This window comes from Sardina pilchardus, chromosome 9 (genome assembly GCF_963854185.1).
Source record: "Sardina pilchardus chromosome 9, fSarPil1.1, whole genome shotgun sequence".
Taxonomy (NCBI): Eukaryota; Metazoa; Chordata; class Actinopteri; order Clupeiformes; family Clupeidae; genus Sardina; species Sardina pilchardus.
This window is the reverse complement of record NC_085002.1, coordinates 33,985,164-34,003,284: the sequence shown is the minus strand read 5'-3', so window position 1 is coordinate 34,003,284 and position 18,121 is coordinate 33,985,164. Positions and strand designations below refer to the sequence as shown.

General features: G+C 41.8%; 1 protein-coding gene across 1 annotated transcript in view; it reads right to left on the bottom strand.

Moving 5' to 3' along the window:
* The window catches only part of ldlrad2 (low density lipoprotein receptor class A domain containing 2), a 45,243-nt gene extending 28,657 nt beyond the window's left edge, over positions 1-16,586 (bottom strand). The window contains exons 1-3 of the mRNA XM_062545142.1: positions 16,371-16,586; positions 5,404-5,904; positions 5,111-5,263 (exon numbers count right to left, since the gene is read on the bottom strand). Of these exons, the coding sequence (XP_062401126.1) occupies positions 5,111-5,263; positions 5,404-5,904; positions 16,371-16,473 (757 nt within the window). The 5' untranslated portion in view covers positions 16,474-16,586. The remainder of the gene's footprint in view (positions 1-5,110; positions 5,264-5,403; positions 5,905-16,370) is intronic.
* Between the last annotated feature and the right edge of the window lie 1,535 nt (positions 16,587-18,121).

Here is an 18,121-nt window from a genome sequence, read left to right as displayed (position 1 = left end):
AGCGTTTGTCCATTCAGTTGACACATTTTCAAAACTCTAAACACAGTTAGCACAGCATCGGTCTTTTGTGGCCATACCATTCACACATTTCATGTTGTTTTCACACAGTATGCAGTCAGTGAATACATTTTCACAATGCTTACATTTTCTTAACAGACAAACTATACCTCCCAACAAAATAATGGATCGTTTTTGTATTATTTTCGAATGCTAACACACAACATCCCACAATAGTTAAAACAATATTCCAAACCTTAGATACAGCATAAAAACCTCTGCTTCTGCAATGTTATCAATTCAAAAGCAATATATCTCAGCTGATAATAAACAAACAATCGAATAATTGACACATGATTTATGTTAGGAAAATTGGGACAACCACAGCTGATTCCAGTCTATCTTAGACTCAGTGGCAGGGGTTATTTCTCTCTATTACATTGACACTTACACAGTAAAAAGAGGAGGTGATATTTTCGGAAGCAGAAACGGAAAAAGACAAATACTGTAATGTCTGACGAGGAAGAGTAAGAGTAAGGGGCCCAGGGAGAAGAGCAGGCCCAGTGAGAGATGCAGTGAGAGGTGCAGGAGCACTGAGAGGAGCAGGTGCAGAGATTAGACACAGTAATATTGTGCTTTTTTTTTTGTTTAACCCCCTTTTTATCTGGGCTTTTTGCTGTTGTTTTTTGTTCAGAATGCTCTTGTGTTTCATGGATATGTTGTTCACTGCAATGCTGTAAAACTTTTTCTGTTCTATCATAGACTACTGTAAACAGTATTTATACTGCACCTCCTGTAAGCCTAGTGAACAGTAAAAAAATAAAATAAAAATGCTGGATTGCATGTTTAGCATGCAAATACCTGTAAAACTGAAACATAAAAGTCTATGCAGTTTTTGTAATGTCAACAGTAGCCAGTATTTTCAAACCTAGTGTACTCTGATTGACTGCATGTATCTTGTGAAGTTAAAACAAGCTTCATTCTTTGACAAAATAACTTAATTTTGAGTCAGGTTTCCAGTGTTTTGGTAAAGTTAGTGTGTGCACAGAAATGACGAGTTAGTGTATATGTAACAAAATGTGGTGTAACAACATGGAATGTGCTTTTGAGAGGAAAATTATCCATTTGGCCAATTGTGTTTTGTATGTGAGAGTCTGTGTTTAGAGTTTTGAAAATGTGTCAAATGAATGGACAAACGCTTGTTAGCGATTGGTGTCAATCATCCCTAAGGGCTCCTCCCGAACTTTGTTTAGAAAACATCATAAATTGCTGTATTCTTCAGCCAGGTAAATGAGCTAATTTGTGAAATCACCTGAGTTAAGTGCACATGTAGAACCAATACATGGTAGGACTTTTACTTACCTGAAGGCTGCTTGTTATTAACCTTCCTATTTAAAAATGATAAAATATGTACTGAGAGCACTTATTGATATTAATTAATTAACAAAATATGAATGCAAAACAAGATTCTGTCTCATAGTATAAATCCTGAGTCCTGAATGATTGCTGCCATTTCAATTAGATGTTATTCCTTTAGAATGTGACTTGTAACCGAATGGTGGTCGGTTCAATTCTAAATAATAGGATAAATGTGGGTGGGAATATTTGAACAGTGCTCTCTTACAGATGGTACGGGTTGAGAATGCTCCTTTCTTTGCCGCACATCGGGAATCCTGAAGGTTCGGGACTTTGTAATTAAAACTGCAACCGCAAGGGGCAACATAAGACCGCCCTAATAACATGACGGTTCGGCTCATGCCGGCTCATGACAATAAAAACGATCGTCTTGCTCTAAAATGGGGTGTCAAAAATGACAAACTGTCATTTTGTCAAAATGGCAAACTGTCCTAAACATTGCGTTCGTTTTTGTGACTTATGAAGCATATCCGTGGTAAGTTGAGCAGACTGATGTTATTGAAAGAGGGTAATAAGCATTTATCTCCCTCTCTATTGACAAAAAACTCTGAATCTCCATTGACCAATTGTTATCCGTACAGCGTCAAGTGGCGCAATGCTTTTTCTCTCGTTTAATACTCAATCGACCCGGGTTCATTACCTACCATGAGTGGGATTTTGTAGCTTCCATTCACTGAATTCGTTGACCGTTTTTCAACAACGACGAACAATCATTTTTCATTAATGGTAAACAGTAGGCCTATTGTGATTTCTATCCGGACCTTGAAGAGGCGGTGTCGTGAACTTGGACTGTGCCGGAGGCGAAATCAGTCGGACATAGACAATGTGATAGCCTTCGTGCCGGAGGAACTGCATGGGAATGGACAGATGCAGGGGTATCGTTCAAGTAGGCTACAGCTCGCTGATATCAAGCCCCGCCGTTTGTTTATTCCAGATAGTTTGTTATTAAAAACCATTAACGAAAAATAATTGTTTGTTGACGTTGAAAAACGATCATTGAATTCAGTCAATGTAAGCAAGGCCTACGAAACTTCGCTCATAGCTGGTATTGAACTCGGGTCGGTTGCATGCTAGACGAGGGAGCTAGCGTTGCGCCACTTACCGCTGTAGCCTACGAGTAGAGGTATCTGTTTGGTAAATCAATAGTAAATAGTGGTTTATTTACAGCAAATATGTAAGAAAATGTGTATACATTAGTCTGAGCTATAGAAATAGAAGATATACAACTTAGAAGATATACAACTATAAATGTACGTAGCCTAGGCATACTAAGTAAGCCCAAATAAATCCATAAGAGAACTTTGCCCAAGTCCAGTTGCCCGCAGATGAATGATTTGGCCGAAACTAATTTAAATTCGATGAGTTTCATCTGGAAATAATTCATAAGAATCGCTTGCCAATGTCCTTTGTTATTTGTGCGCAGATGAATGATTTGGCCGAAACTTATTTAAATAGGCTAGGCCTACGACGAATTTCAGCTGGAAATATTTTTTTACACACGTAGGCCTATGCCTAATAGAACAACGTTGCAAGGTTTTCAAAACAAACTTGCATTTTACCACTGTAAATCGCCTCCATAGACTATGCCATGTAAATGAAAAATAGTTATTAAAATAAATCACATATTTAATACATATTGCACATATATAAACTAAATGTTTTATGGTAAAATATTATTCTCATGCTCGACTGACAGGAGCCCTTGCGCCATCTGCTGTGAGAAAAGAGAACAGCAGCCTCAAAAATCATGGGCGAACGTGAAACTGCAGTGTTGTCACATAAGCAAGAGCAAAATAGCTCTAAACTAGCTTGTACCGGTGTGCTTTTGATCATGTAAAAATACTGGGTGATAAAACACGCGTATTTAGGAAAAGTCGTGAACGTAGGGTCCTGGAATTTAATCGAGTGAAAAGATTTTTTTTTTTTTTTAATCACTGCGGTCAAAAGACCGCAGCCCGGCAGTTCTAGGTATTTCTAGGTCAAACCAACGTGGCGCTTCTAGTAATACGTCTCAGCGGTCAAATGACGCTTGGCGCTTCTAGTGTTAAATGTAGAACCCCAATTCCATTTAAGTTACGACATTGTGTAAAATGTAAATGAAAACAAAATGGGATAATGCTAAATGTGTAATGCTAAAGACAACAAAATGAGGATCATTTCAAACTAATTAGGTTGGATTAGAGTTCTCAACGGGTCGGGTCGGCCCGACAAACCCGACGGGACCCGCGGGTTCGGGTCGAAAATATAAGCAGATGACTCGGGTCGGGTCGGTCCTCGGGCTTAATATTTTCCGCTCAGTGAAAAAAAAAAACCAAAAACATTTATTAATCATCGCTGCTGTTTACCGCGAATCATCATGAATTTCTCTATGAGGATCAATAAAGTAGCCTATCTATCTATCGTAAAGAAAGTCTGGCTGCTGCATGCAACATCCATGCAATCATGGAGCGGGGGCAGACGTGACGCTACTGTGTTGGGAGATGGAAGGACAGAGCTTGCAGCAGCTCTGCCATGTGTTGCAACAACATTTATGAGTTCCTGTGCAAGTTTTAAGAAGCCGTCTCCTTGAACAAAATAAAATGGCAGTAGATTGTTGCTAGGCTATACGTCTTAGTGAATAGCTAACTCATTGCCATCATAGTGAGCGTGTATGAAGCAGTTATTGAAATATCATGCTCTGTGGATGATTCTGCTTTTTTTATAGCAAGAACAGTAGCCTAAGTTTTCCCATTTATATCATGTTTCTATTGTGGAAAATATTGTTTCACTAGGTTTTTACGTGGGTTAGGTAGGCCACTGCACATAATTGTGCCCTTAACGACCGTCCGTCTCCACAGGATAACATGGGAAAACTCGACCGCCAGCGTCGGGCCGGGTTCGGGTAGATAATTCATATTTATGTGTCGGGTTACATCGGGCTCGGGCTTTGAAAGCCACGGGCCGGGTCAGGTCGGGTTGTAAGATATTATGGTATTCATCACTGTGAAAACATGCCTGTTAAAACTACCATGAAGAAACCATATTTAGACCTGACACAGAAATGCCGCCATCTTATTTGGGCCCGAGCTCATTTAAGACGGAAAAATTCTTTTTGGAAATGATATATTCTGCATCCACCACTAAAGAGGAGAGGGACTATCCAACTTGTTATTAGTGCAGTTAAAACCCAGCATCTAGGTTATGAGCATCTTGTACATCTGACTAGGCATCATTCCTGTTTACAGGTTTTGAGTAACAATATACTGCCATTAAGACAATGAAATGACCAGTCTGCAGCCCAGATCTGTCATCATGTCCTGAAAAACACAAATAAGACCCCAGGCGGATGAGCAGCTGAAAACTTAACAGCAAGAATAGGACTACATCTCATTCTCAAAACATTTACAGAATGTTGGTAAATGAAAAGGTGAAGCAGTCTCAAATTAAATGAATCAAATAATATATCTAAAATAATAATAGTAAAAAAAACATTAACATTTCTGTTTCAGCAACTGTCTTTAATCTTTTCTCAATTAAATATTGGCTAAACTGATGTTCCTGTTTATCACCAGCACCTGGGATCCAAAAACGGCCAATGCACAGGGATTTTTTTTTGTTTTTTTTTGTATATCGTTGCCTTCTGATTTTATTTACATTTTACACAGCACCCTACCTTTTTTTGGCAGTGAGCCAATTGTCAATTAAAATTGTTACTGACTTGTGCATTTGGCCTCATGGTGACTTCTTAAATCACTGCCGTCTCCACAGTTGTCAATGTCTTTGTTGTCGTCACAAACCAAACTCAGTGGAATGCACTTCCCATTCCAACAGCTAAAGTAGAGTTCATTACCACATTCTGACTGGTTGGAACCTGCAAAGTCAAATAAAATTGTGAGATCATTATCAAAAATGTTGTAAAGGTGTAATGAGTATATTATAATGGCAAAATGTGATTTAACAATTCAACCTAAAAGTTCTGTCCTAAAAAATAAATACAGCCATATGGCTCACCCAATCTGAAAGAAGTGAAGTCTCCAACAAAATCAACCCTGGGCTGTGTGCCCCTCGTAACCAGTCTCAAAGTCAGGTAATTTCCTGTGGAAAGTACAGGTCGTGGTAGACTCTTTCCACAAAGTGGGAGCCCTATGGGGGGTGAGTTCATATTAGGGCCATCATAGAACTGTATGTAAGAGCCGGCATAGCAGGGGTCCTCCTGGCCATCCTTAGAAGTTGACTCCACATGCTGGTTAGACCAGGCAGGGCGGGTAAGTGAGGCTTTACTGGCAGACTCTGGGGAAAAGGGTGAAGGGCTAAGGGGTGCTACCCGTAGAAGGCTGTAGACCAGGAAGAAGCGGAAATGGAACAGTATCCTGTCCTGAAGCATGTTGGCTTGCATGGTCAATTGGCAGTCTGTTCCCATGGTGACAAAGTAGTATTTCTTAGACTCTTGGTGCGAGTTGATGATCAACCCATCCCCATGGATAGTTTGGCCACAAAAATCCACAACATTCACTGATGGAAAGAGAAGTGGAAAGATAACAAAAGATTACTTATTTAATCACTTAATATTGTATTTTGTGGGTACAATGTACGCAACTACAGTATGCTGTCTGATTATAAATAACAACAGGACAGTGCCCTAATAAACCACATGTATTCTCTTACCGCCATTAGTTAAACACAAACATTACATTGTATGCTATTCAACATAGCTGTTTTTACTGATATTGCTTATTAACAAAAAAAGTACCGGTAGTAGGCCTACATCTGTCACGAAATTGCTCTGATCTTTCTCAACATCAAACTATAGCTTGCTGGGCTGTTTTTGATTAACACAAATACTTAAGAAATGAAATTATCCTCTGTAGTTGGAACTACGCTTTTCTTTTTTGCTCATTTTTCGCTTGCAGATTTCTCTGCAGAGTTTCCCCTACAGTTTCGGCGTGTATATTTCACAATAGGGTTGTGCCGATGGACGATATCATCGTCCATCGTGATGGTTGACAGACATCACGATGGAAAGCAACCACCGTGATGCCACGCCCCCCCCCCCCCCCCCCCCATGCCAGGCACTTATATTTCTGCTGTAGATTAAGCTAAAACGTATAGGCTATAAGTAAAAAAAATAATAATAATTATTTCCCTGTGACATTGATGAAAATTAACCAAATTTGGTGGGCATGTGTGTTGCTCATGCACATGCCCACCAACAAGTAGGTGTTGCTTTGTTAGATTCCGAAATGTCACGGGTCCGCACCGCAGGTGCTCGGGCCCACCATCGCCGCTTGCGGCTATATTTAGGACCCGAGCACCGAGGTGCAAGGCCCTATTGTTTTTGCTCAGATTACATTTCTTCTGGGCCATGTTTTGCCTTTTTTCACCAGCTTGGCATGCTCTAAAACTCAAAATTTGGTAGCTATGTGTGGAATTGGTAAAGCTACTCAGAGCTCTGGCCTAGGGCGTGGCTCAGGTGCTCTATAGCGCCACCTAGCGCGTTGTCTGTTGTGGTTAGGGGTGTCACGATTCTCCAAATCCTCGATTCGATTTAATTTTTCGATTTTAAAGCCACGATTCGATTTTCGATCTTTTTTTATTAATGCATTCCTTGTGTCATTATTATTATTATTATTATATTCATTTTAATTTTTTTCCCTCTTCCTATTCTGTTTCAGGGGGCTTTTATTTTGAAAGCAATTTTTATTTTGAAACCGTTCCATCCGTGAGGTTGTAAACAAAAAAAAACGTCAAACATAGACATGTGAACATAGTGAAATGAAGCAACACAGAATGATACTTTGAATGTTTGTGCACACTCTGAAGACACTCTGAAGAGACCCAAGGTTAGTGTTAATGGAATAAGTACTTATCAATGTGCATTTTAAGCCTTAAAGTCATTTTGAACTGTAGGCTAACTAAATCGTTTTTTTACTTGCTAAGTTGAGAAGGCTAAATTGGTGTTAAAATAACTGACGTGAATGAACGCAAAAATGCTTCCACACCCATGATTTCAGAGTAACAAGAGGTTGATGTGCATTTTTTAACTGGCTGCAGCCTAAAATTAGAGGAGTGTTGATGCTGCACGTGTGTGGTTTTGCGTTTTGGGCATACATGCTGGACGTCACGTTGGGGGTGTGGCTGCATTGTCGATTCTACTTTTCAGTTCGAAGTTCGAGATTGAGATGTAATTTCGATCGATTTCGATTTAAAATCGAGATCGTGACACCCTTAGTTTTGATGCGTCTCTTGATGCGCCTCTTCGGAAGGCGTTGCTCCTGGCAACCAATGGCACATCCTTCCAAGATGGACAATAGGCTCAGCCCCCTCCCAAATCGTCACGTGGTCGCTCATTCCTAATCTTAGCCCCATGACCCCCCTCTTCCGCATGCCCCCCCCCCACACACACACTCTCTCACTCCCTTTCCATCCCCCATGTCTCTGTATCCCAGCCCCTTTCTCTCCCTTCCTGATATGAGTAAAAATCATGAAAATAAATGGCCAGATTTGAAATGAGTCAAGGATGACAGTGTGATGCAAAGTAAAAGGTAAAGAAAATATCATGTTTATAATGATTTTATTTGGGTTATATATTGTATGCATGTTAAGCAGTGGTAGTACGGAGGCCGACAGGTGACAACCCAACTTGAGGATGAGAGAAGGCACTACAATCCTGGAACTTATTTGCAATGTGTGTGTGTGATTACACCTTGGTTAAGAGATCTGAAACGTTCCGTAATATTAGATAATGATTAAAGAAGGGTTAACCCTCTAACCGCCCAGGTTTTTTTGGATTTTTGCATAAATATTTCAAAAGGCCATGGCTTGAAAGTGGTCAGAGATAAAGTCCTACTGTAAATGTGAAAATCATTGAGTATGAACTAAAGTTTATGAAGGGGGTCAATTTACTCATCTAATTTGCATATTATGACGTCACAGGATGGCAATCACGTCAAATTATGCACCTTTTAGTACATACTGGTTGTTGAACACATTTGAGCAGTTTTACTTTGATTTTTGTAATTTCTCCTACATAACAAACGAACAGGACCACAGTCACATGTAAACCAACAACAGTAAACTATTAGTATTACCACAATCCCTATGTTACTATACAATAAAGTAGCCTGGTCAAATCAGTTCCTATTGCGGGTGACTTTGTAGTTCTCCAGAGCCCTATTTTTACTAGCCCTGCTGTCTGTACCATGTCAATTACAGACACTATCATCATGATTATCACTGGCACCTAGCACACCATGCTTATTTGAACCCTCTGGCCAATATTGCTGCAGGCAGACACTGACGTACACACGCAAAGACGCACCTCCATTCACAGACGCATCTTCACTGTCACTGCAAATGGACGACCGATCATAATCTCCAAAAGGATATTCTCCTTCAGAATCAGAGTAGGTGAATGGCAGACCCAAGACTTCATAACACATGAGTTTGTTTTTGCATTTGCCGTTTTTCTGCCGTTTTTCTGCTTCAATATGTGCATCGCGATAGCGCATTTTACTTCCGCGTTATGAACAGGAAATGCGTCTTCTTCTTGTGTTTCTCGCGAGTAATACAGGTACTTCCTGAAAACTTTGTTACTCAAGTTTGGGCTTGAATCGAAGCTCTGGATGTCTGCCAACTAGTGGTGGAGAGTACAAAGGAGATTTGTCACCCTACTCGGATCTACCGTCTGTTTTAATCAGTGACGTTGCTTGTCGCCGTACGGCGCCTTGGGCGGGTAGAGGGTTAAGAACACTCTGTCATGTTGTCTGTTGTGATCGACACATACATTCACAAAAATGAACCAAATTTGGTGGGCTTGTGTGTTATTGCTATCGCTAGTATGAGACAGAGCTCTGGCCTAGGGTGTGGCTTAGGGACTCTATAGCGCCACCTAGCGTGTTGTCTGTTGTGGTTAACATATACATTCACGAAAATTAATCAAATGTGGTGGGCTTGTGTGTTATTGCTACCGTTAGTCAAAGACAGAGCTCTGGCCTAGAGTGTGGCTTAGGGACTCTATAGCGCCACCTAGTGCATTGTCTGTTGTGGTTGACACATACATTCACGGAAATTAACCAAATTTGATGGGCTTGTGTGTTATTCCTATTGCTAGTCAGAGACAGAGCTCTGGCCTAGGGTGTGGTGTAGGAACTCTATAGTGCCACCTAGAGCATTGTTTGTTGTGGTTGACACAAACATTCACAAAAATGAACCAAATTTGGTGGGCTTGTGTGTTATTGCTGCCGCAAGTCAGAAACAGACCTCTGGCCTAGAGTGTGGCTTAGGGACTCTATAGCGCCACCTAGCGCATTGTCTGTTGTGGTTGATACATTCACGAAAATGAACCACATTTGGTGGGCATGTGTGTTATTGCTACTGCTAGTCAGGGATAGAGCTCTTGCCTAGGGTGTGGCTTAGGGACTCTATAGCGCCACCTAGCACTTTGTCTAGTATGGTTGACACATTCACGAAAATGAACCACATTTGATGGGCATGTGTGTTATTGCTACAGCTAGTCAGGGATAGAGCTCTGGCCTAGGGTGTGGCTTAGACACTCTATAGCGTCACCTAGCACATTGTCTATTATTGTTGACACACACATTCACGGCAATTAGGTACGCGTGTGTTATTGCTGCCACTAGTCATAGACAGAGCTCTGGCCTTGGGTGTGGCTTTGGGACTCTATAGCACCACCTAGCTTGTTGTCTGTTGTGGTTAACATATACATTCACGAAAATTAATCAAATGTGGTGGGCTTGTGTGTTATTGCTACCGTTAGTCAAAGACAGAGCTCTGGCCTAGAGTGTGGCTTAGGGACTCTATAGCGCCACTTAGTGCATTGTCTGTTGTGGTTGACACATACATTCACGGAAATTAACCAAATTTGATGGGCTTGTGTGTTATTCCTATTGCTGAACATTATCAACTGAAAATGAAATCAAGGCAACTTGCAAACTACTGGCACTACTACTGCTTGTTGTCTATGGGGACTATTTTCAGATGCTGCGTACGATATCACTGCGCCTATGGTACGTTTGCAAGTTGCCTTGATTATTACGCCAGATGAGAGTGTAGTTCCATGTCAAATCAGCCTAGAAAAACGCTAGGTTTCATTTTCAGTTGGTCTTATTGCACTTTCTAACTTGAGAGGAGACATGTTTTAAATGGGAAAATTACCAGAAATCTTAGTCACTTTTCAACATGAAGCTAGCAGGCGAGAAGCTAATGGTCTAATCTGATTCAATGATCTATGCTAGGCTGAAGCTAAAAGTTGTATCGCCAGACTCACAGAATGGCTGGATGAACGTGAATAAGGTAAATATCGATTGTTTTGCTCGAGGGGAGGTGGAAAATGAGCGTATTTCCAAAAATGGCGGAATATCCCTTTAACGTGTTTAATGCTCTGCGACGGCTTGCAACTACGTGCAACTTCTAATTCACACCGCTACAACTCGGGAATCATTGGTGTGAACAGCCTAATCATAGTGACATATAATGTCAATCCATTAGTGATGGGAAAACTACTTTCCCATTGGCAGTGATATTCTTTACATGAACACAATTCAGTAAGATACACGAGAAATAAAGCCTTCTTGATCGATTGCTAAATCAAACTTGCCAAAAACCATACAGTCTTTTGATTACATAGCCTAGGCTACTGATGCAGGCTGTCTCATTCAGTAGCCTTATGCGCGGTCTCCTGACCTAGCCTACAGCCTGCAACATTCAGTAGCCTATGTTAACTTGGAAACTCAAGGAGAAACAGGGAATCAACAGTGAACAAAATCTAGCAAGTAGGAGAACTTTTTAAATGTAGGACTCAGCGCTCAACGCCAAGACCCGCCCGTTGCTTCTGAATGGTTTATATTGCGTTTTGCCTTCCGTGGTTGGTTAGATTTAGGCACAAAGGACTGATGATTGCATGGTTATTGCGGTCAGTCAATCAGAGTTGCTCGAACCACGGCAAGGCAAGACAAGGACCAAAGTTTATTATCCTGAAAATAATATATACTGAAAGGGGGGAAATAAGTGTGAGAAATGTCAAGTATGGCGTGTTGTATGAGAATTGGGTCAAATTGCGTGACTGTCACGCTCATGATAACCTGACCGTTCATCTCCATCTCATATTGTAGTAGTTCTATCATACTATTCACTGGTAAACTACCCAGCTAACAATTTCTGGTTAGGAAAACGTTGCCTGAAAGTTGCGAAAGTTGCCACAAGGTTCCCCAGGAAAGTTTTCTTGACGAAAATACAACGTTTTTTTCTGGTTGTTTATTTTGGTTAGCAGAACGTTCTCCTACCCTTTAGGGAACTTTACTATATTTGGTTGCATTAACGTTCCCCTAACCTCCCAGCAACAAAGTGTAAAGGGGGAAAAAATATGTAGAATTATCATGACATGGCTCCGCTGTGCACTTGCCGTCTGCGGCGACAGCCTATCTGCAATCTAGGAGAGCGAACGTCTCTGATGACCAAGGCAATGACATTGTACACTACCACACGCATGTAAATATACTTACCATTAGATGCTTGCTGAACTGCGACGAATACGGCTTGTTACCATGTCTTAGTGTCAGCTAAGTATTTAAATGCGGTTAGGTCTAATACTTTCTTGTCTACGGTGTCTTTTCCTATAATAAACGATTAGTCAGATCAAAACATAAGCAGAGCAGGCGCTACCCAGCAAACAATTAACGTTCTGCTAACTTTCACTAACGTTAGCTTTTGGTTCCCCTATGGTTCGTTTTTCAGCAACCTACTAATAACGTTTAGAGAACGTTATCTCCAGGTTGTCAAAACAAATAACGTTCCCCTAACGTTTTTACAACTAAAGAAAAAAACGTTATATTCTGGTTGAATCCCAGCAAGCAAATAACGTTAGCCGCTGGTTCTCCTGTGGTTAGTTTATCAGTAACCTTCTAATACCCTGGAGAGAACGTTAGCTCCAGATTATCAAAGTTTCCCGAACGTTATTACAACTAAAGAAAAAAACGTTATAATCTGGTTGCATTTCTCTTTTCACACAACGTTGCTACTTAGTTGTTTTTAGGTATCTTATTTGTATAACCATATCGGTATTCTCTGGTGATGTGCGTGGGGTTGATTGATGAAAATCGGCCCAGAGTTTCTATGAGTTTCCAATTGAACACGGCCAGCAGCCACACTGCAAAGTCGGAATAATTTGTTGCAAAATCGACATATAGCCCTATTCTATTCTTCCCCCCTCTGTTGGATTGATATTCGGCCGACCAAAGCCAGCCCGTCAGCTAAAGGGGCCAGAAGCTAGGTTGAGAAACTTTCATCTCGGGTCCGTGAGTTCTGGGGTGTCGGTGTTTTAGCAGACTCAACCTCGCTAACTTTAAGACATTTGGATAACACAGAGATATAAAGTTACTCACGTAGGCTGGCTGTATGGTATCGATCACATTCTTCACATCGTTCTCCATGCACTTGTTCCATTAAGTCCAACAGGCTTTTAAAAAACACTGTACAGGGTAAACCGGATGGAAGAGCTAGCTAGCCATAGTCCCAGGCAGGCACACAACGATTTCATGCTAACTAATCTGACGAATAGTTTTGGATTAATCCATAATCGATTAGAGTGGCACCTGAAATGCATTCATGTTTTTAAAGCTTTATTTGTTATGAAAATATGATGATGAGGACTCCAATGAATTATTTCTCAAACGTTGAGACTGCATCTTAAACAGCACAATGTTCCCGGGGGAGAATTGTTTTATATTAACACGTAGTCCAAGTTATAGCCTATGTTACTGTGCTGTTCACTCAGCCGATCCCACAATTCTCAGTCCCAATTTAAAACAAAATAAACCAAAATCCATCATAATTCTGAACCGAGGACTTTTAATGGCATACGATGCAATAAAAACAGCCAGTTTTGAATGTTGAAACAGTGTGTTAGGCTAGCGCCTGCTCTGCTTATGTTTTGATCTGACTAATCGTTTATTATAGGAAAAGACACCGTAGACAAGAAAGTATTAGACCTAACCGCATTTAAATACTTAGCTGACACATAGGCATATTAACGGGTCGTATTCGTCGCAGTTCAGCAAGCAGCTAATGGTAAGTGAAGATTCATATAGCCTACTATGCATTGCCTTAGCCATCAGAGATGTTCGCTCTCCCAGGTTACAGATAGGCTGTCGTCGCAGACGGCGAGTGTGCAGCGAGCCATGCAAGGATATACGATAATTCTACATATTTTTTCCCCCTTTACACTTTGTTGCTGGGAGGTTAGGGGAACGTTAATGCAACCAAATATAGTAAAGTTCCCTAAAGGGTAGGAGAACGTTCTGCTAACCAAAATAAACAACCAGAAAAAAACGTAGTATTTTCGTCAAGAAAACTTTCCTGGGGAACCTTGTGGCAACTTTCGCAACTTTCAGGCAACGTTTTCCTAACCAGGAAAAAAACGTTCTAAAAACGTTCTCCTAACCAGAAATTGTTAGCTGGGTAGCCATCAGGTGGACGATGACTGCAACCGGGAGGTGTATGGGATGCTATACGGAATGGATGGCAGTGAAGCACAAGTGGATTTCTGAATTAAGAGTGGATGAATAAATGCACTTGCTTTTCAAACTGATAAGAAGTTGTCCATGGTTATTTGTGCAAGCTTGTGTAGCCTAAACCAGACATAGCCTACAGCCTAGCTTCTGGCTAGCCTAATTTATCCTGGCTGTAGATAAAGCAGGATATGAATTTAACAATATTTTGCCTGCTTAATACTGGTTTACTGTGGTTTAATATCAATTGAAATAGCCTACCATTAAAATCACGTTGAACTTTAGTTGGGCTGTAATTTCAACGATGTTTCAATATTAATTTTCATTGAAACAGCATTGAAATTCCATTGATTTGTTTACACTTTCAACGGTGCAAAATGTTGTAGAATCAACGTTGCAGTGCGATGTTGATTAAATTATTCAAGTGTTGACGAGGTAATGTTGATTTAACGTAGATTCAATGACTAATTGCTATCTGGGTTTCATTAAATACGACGAGCAGAAAAGGCTGACAGAATGGGCGATCTTGCTGCCCGCGATGACTAGGCCATAACGTTACAAAAGTGTTCAAGAGTACGAACTCCTCACAGGCAGCTTTCCCCACTTCCCACCGCCGTCCTACAATTTCACACTCAACCAAAAATAAATAAATAAAAAAAACTACTACAGCAGTGAACAGAGCTCTCACTGCACAGAGTTGCATGAAGAAAATATGACATTAATTCACGGAAATTTAAGTTTTTGGAATAGGCCATTGCGTTGGCATCTGAACCCATAGTTGGATGCTGTTCATCATAATGTAATATAAGCTATTATACTCTAATATAGGCTATGCTACTGACAAAAGCATTACGTCCAGGGTCGTAGTTTTGCCTCACGTTGCCTGGTGCGTAAACTGAAGTAGGCTAGCCTACCCAAGTTGCAGAGGAGGAAAAGTCCAGCTTCAGAAAGCAAAACTGAACAATATCCTAGTTGCGCGCCTGCGTGCGTAATCTCTCCTGCTCAAACAAAATACGTGCACGTGGATATAGCTCTGCATTAAGTTCGTTTTGATAACGTGTTGACTACAGTAACTTAACTTAATATAGCCTAGAACATTGTAAATAGCCTGGTGGCATGCAGCTAATGGGATACGGTGCATAGCTGGTAGGCCAATTTGGAACACACATCTGGAACATTTTCTCTCGTTGATGATAAGTAGCCTCATGAGGCTATGCACAGTCGTGTGTGTGTGTGTGTGTGTGTGTGTGTGTGTGTGTGTGTGTGTGTGTGTGTGTGTGTGTGTGTGTGTGTGTGTGTGTGTGTGTGTGTGTGTGTGTGTGTGTGTGTGTGTCTCGGTGTCGTGTGTACTGATGAGACTAACCAACATTGTGGTTCGACTACAATAGCACAACGCAAATGGGAAGGATGGCCGTATAAACTTTAATTTCCCCAGCACCTCTCAAGACAAGTGTTTGCTGTTTGTTGATTATCGCCATGCAAGCTGATCAAGTGCTCATAGCAGCAGTGCGATTTTATTCCATGCTCTACTACAGGCTGTAAGATGTCATGCCCTCCGTTTCACAACAGAGACGTAAGCCCACTGTAGGCTGTAGCTGCATGCGTGTGAAATGGTTTCGTGCATGTACGCTATAGCCGTTTTATAGCGTGTTGGCATTACATTTTGTCTGGCAATATTGTAAATGAGGCCTATAGCCTACCCAAGTAGCAGAGGAGGAAAAGTCCAGCTTCAGAAAGTAAAACTGAACAATATCCTAGTTGCGCGCCTGCGTGCGTAATCTCTCCTGCTCAAACAAAATACGTGTGCGTGGATATAGCTCTGCATTAGGCTACTGTAAGTTAGTTTTGATAACGTGTTGACTACAGTAACTTTACTTAATATAGCCTAGAACATTGTAAATAGCCTGGTGGCATGCAGCTAATGGGATAGCCTACTGTGCATAGTTGGTATAGGCCAATTTGGTGTGAATACACATATGGAACATTTTCTCTCGTCAATGATGAGTAGCCTCATGGTACGCACAGTCCAGATGTAGGCTACACCTGCAGGCGTGTGCGTTTGAGTCTGTGTGTGTGTGTGTGTGTGTGTGTGTGTGTGTGTGTGTGTGTGTGTGTGTGTGTGTGTGTGTGTGTGTGTGTGTGTGTGTAGGCCTACTGATGAGCCCAACCAACGTTGTGGTTCGACTGCACAATTACAATAGCACTACACAGATGGGAACGATGGCCGTATAAACTTTAATTTCCCCAGCACCTCTCAAGACAATGCACGTCCCATGAATTATCAAAAGCTACCAATCTGCTTCAAATCTTGATGATTTTACGAGTTCGCCCTGCTTACTGAAATTCGCTGCGTGACGTGAGCACGAATTCGCACACGAATTTTTCGCATTTTCGCACCGCAAATTCGTGTCGTAGGCCTATCTGGTCTGTACGGGCCTTTAGCTGTGGACATACCTGTATCAATGGCGCTGGCAGGCTTGAGAGTCACCACCACACAGATAACGGCAAGCAATCTTGACAGGTTCTGTACAATTTCGTCTTGGTTCATTCTGGCCATCTTCCTGAATCCGTCCAGAGGTTCAAGAGTAGCCTAACTTGTGTCGACCCTGCTTTGCACAAAGTGAGAGTTGATTCGAAAAGTTGAGGTTTGTAGCGTGCACAACGCAAACATTTCGTGGATTGCGCAGTGACGACGATAGATGGTAATTAATATAGGAATTGTGAACTGCTTAGGCTAACACTCACTCGTCTTTGGCTACAGCGACATAGACTTTGAAACAAGGCGTATGTGTACACTCTCATTTCCATGACAACATTCAGAGTATCTGTTGGGGTCCTTTCAACCCCCACCCTGACACCTTTTACAGAGCTGGGACTTAGCCTATGCCTGATCAACAAACAGATTTTACTGAGATGTTAGTGTGGTGCAGGCTACCTCCCTGCATGAAGCTTCGGAAAAAAGCTACTGGAAGATTATGGGGTCAATTTTAACCCCCTGCCCCACACCCCCTAAACAGTAGCCTAATCAGATAGCAAGAGGCTGGCGGCCCACTATTGGCCCACTTGTGGCAGATCTGGTGGTCCGCTGGCGTATATCTCATTGGTTCTGTAGTGGTCCGCTGCCGGGTTGTCGACAAATGCCCCAATATTTTGCCACTATTGGTCTAAAATCTTTTTTTAGTTAAAGTTAAATTTAAAGAGATGGCGGTCCAACGGCTGACCCAGGCATGGACTGACCATAGGGCATACCGGGCAATGCCCGGTGGGCCGACGCATATTTTTGGGCAGAGGCTGTCATAATTTAATTCAAATATATTTTATAGCGTACGGCTGCAATGGCAGCGAATCGCGGCCCATTGGCCCTAATGGACATTGGGCTAGTCCAATGAAATCGCAGGCCCCTACCTGACTTCCTCCCGGCCGAATCTCCCTTATGACTGAGGGTATCAAAATCTGCCATTGGAGTTCGACCGGAGTTTGATACCGTCCGTATATGAAAATGTACAAAGACAAACCACAAAAGCGCAAGGGGGGCGCAGAGAAGTTGCGAGAGAGAAGGCAAAAGCCTACAAGTGGATGCAGCAAAATGTGCTAAAATTACAGAAATGTTTGCCAGTTGCCACCACAAGTTCAATCTGCAGGTGCAGGGCCGTCGACATCTAGCAGCAGTGTAGAAGCAGCATCGAGTGCAAAGGCTGTCAGAGAGGCACACGCGAGTGTGCAACAGAGTTACACAAAGGAAGGAGTAGCTATTCAAATTGATTCGGAGGAGGAAGAGGTGAGAGACGTGACCCAGCAGGGACAGATTGAGGAGGAGGTCAGAATAGCTACTGTAAGCCCGGTAAGAAGTAATCGAAATGTTAGCTGAAGATGAAGAGAGAAATTTTGTGTAGGGAGGGCAGAGGACTGTGTGTGTGTGTGTGTGTGTGTGTGTGTGTGTGTGTGTGCCACTCCTGAATGCATTCAGCATCGCATCACAAGGCGTCACATAGGCTAGGAGGTCAGAAAGAAGCAAGGACAGCACTCGCAGATTTCAAACTTTTTGGGCGCACAACGAAAAGTTATAAATCTGCGACTGCTGCTTGACTGACCCTTGCTTCTTTTAAATGTATTAGCCTAGTCTACTATGTAGGATTCAGCACCCAGTTGAGCAAACGAACGACAACGAATTAACGAGTGGTCGGCTTAAGAACGCCATCAACCTT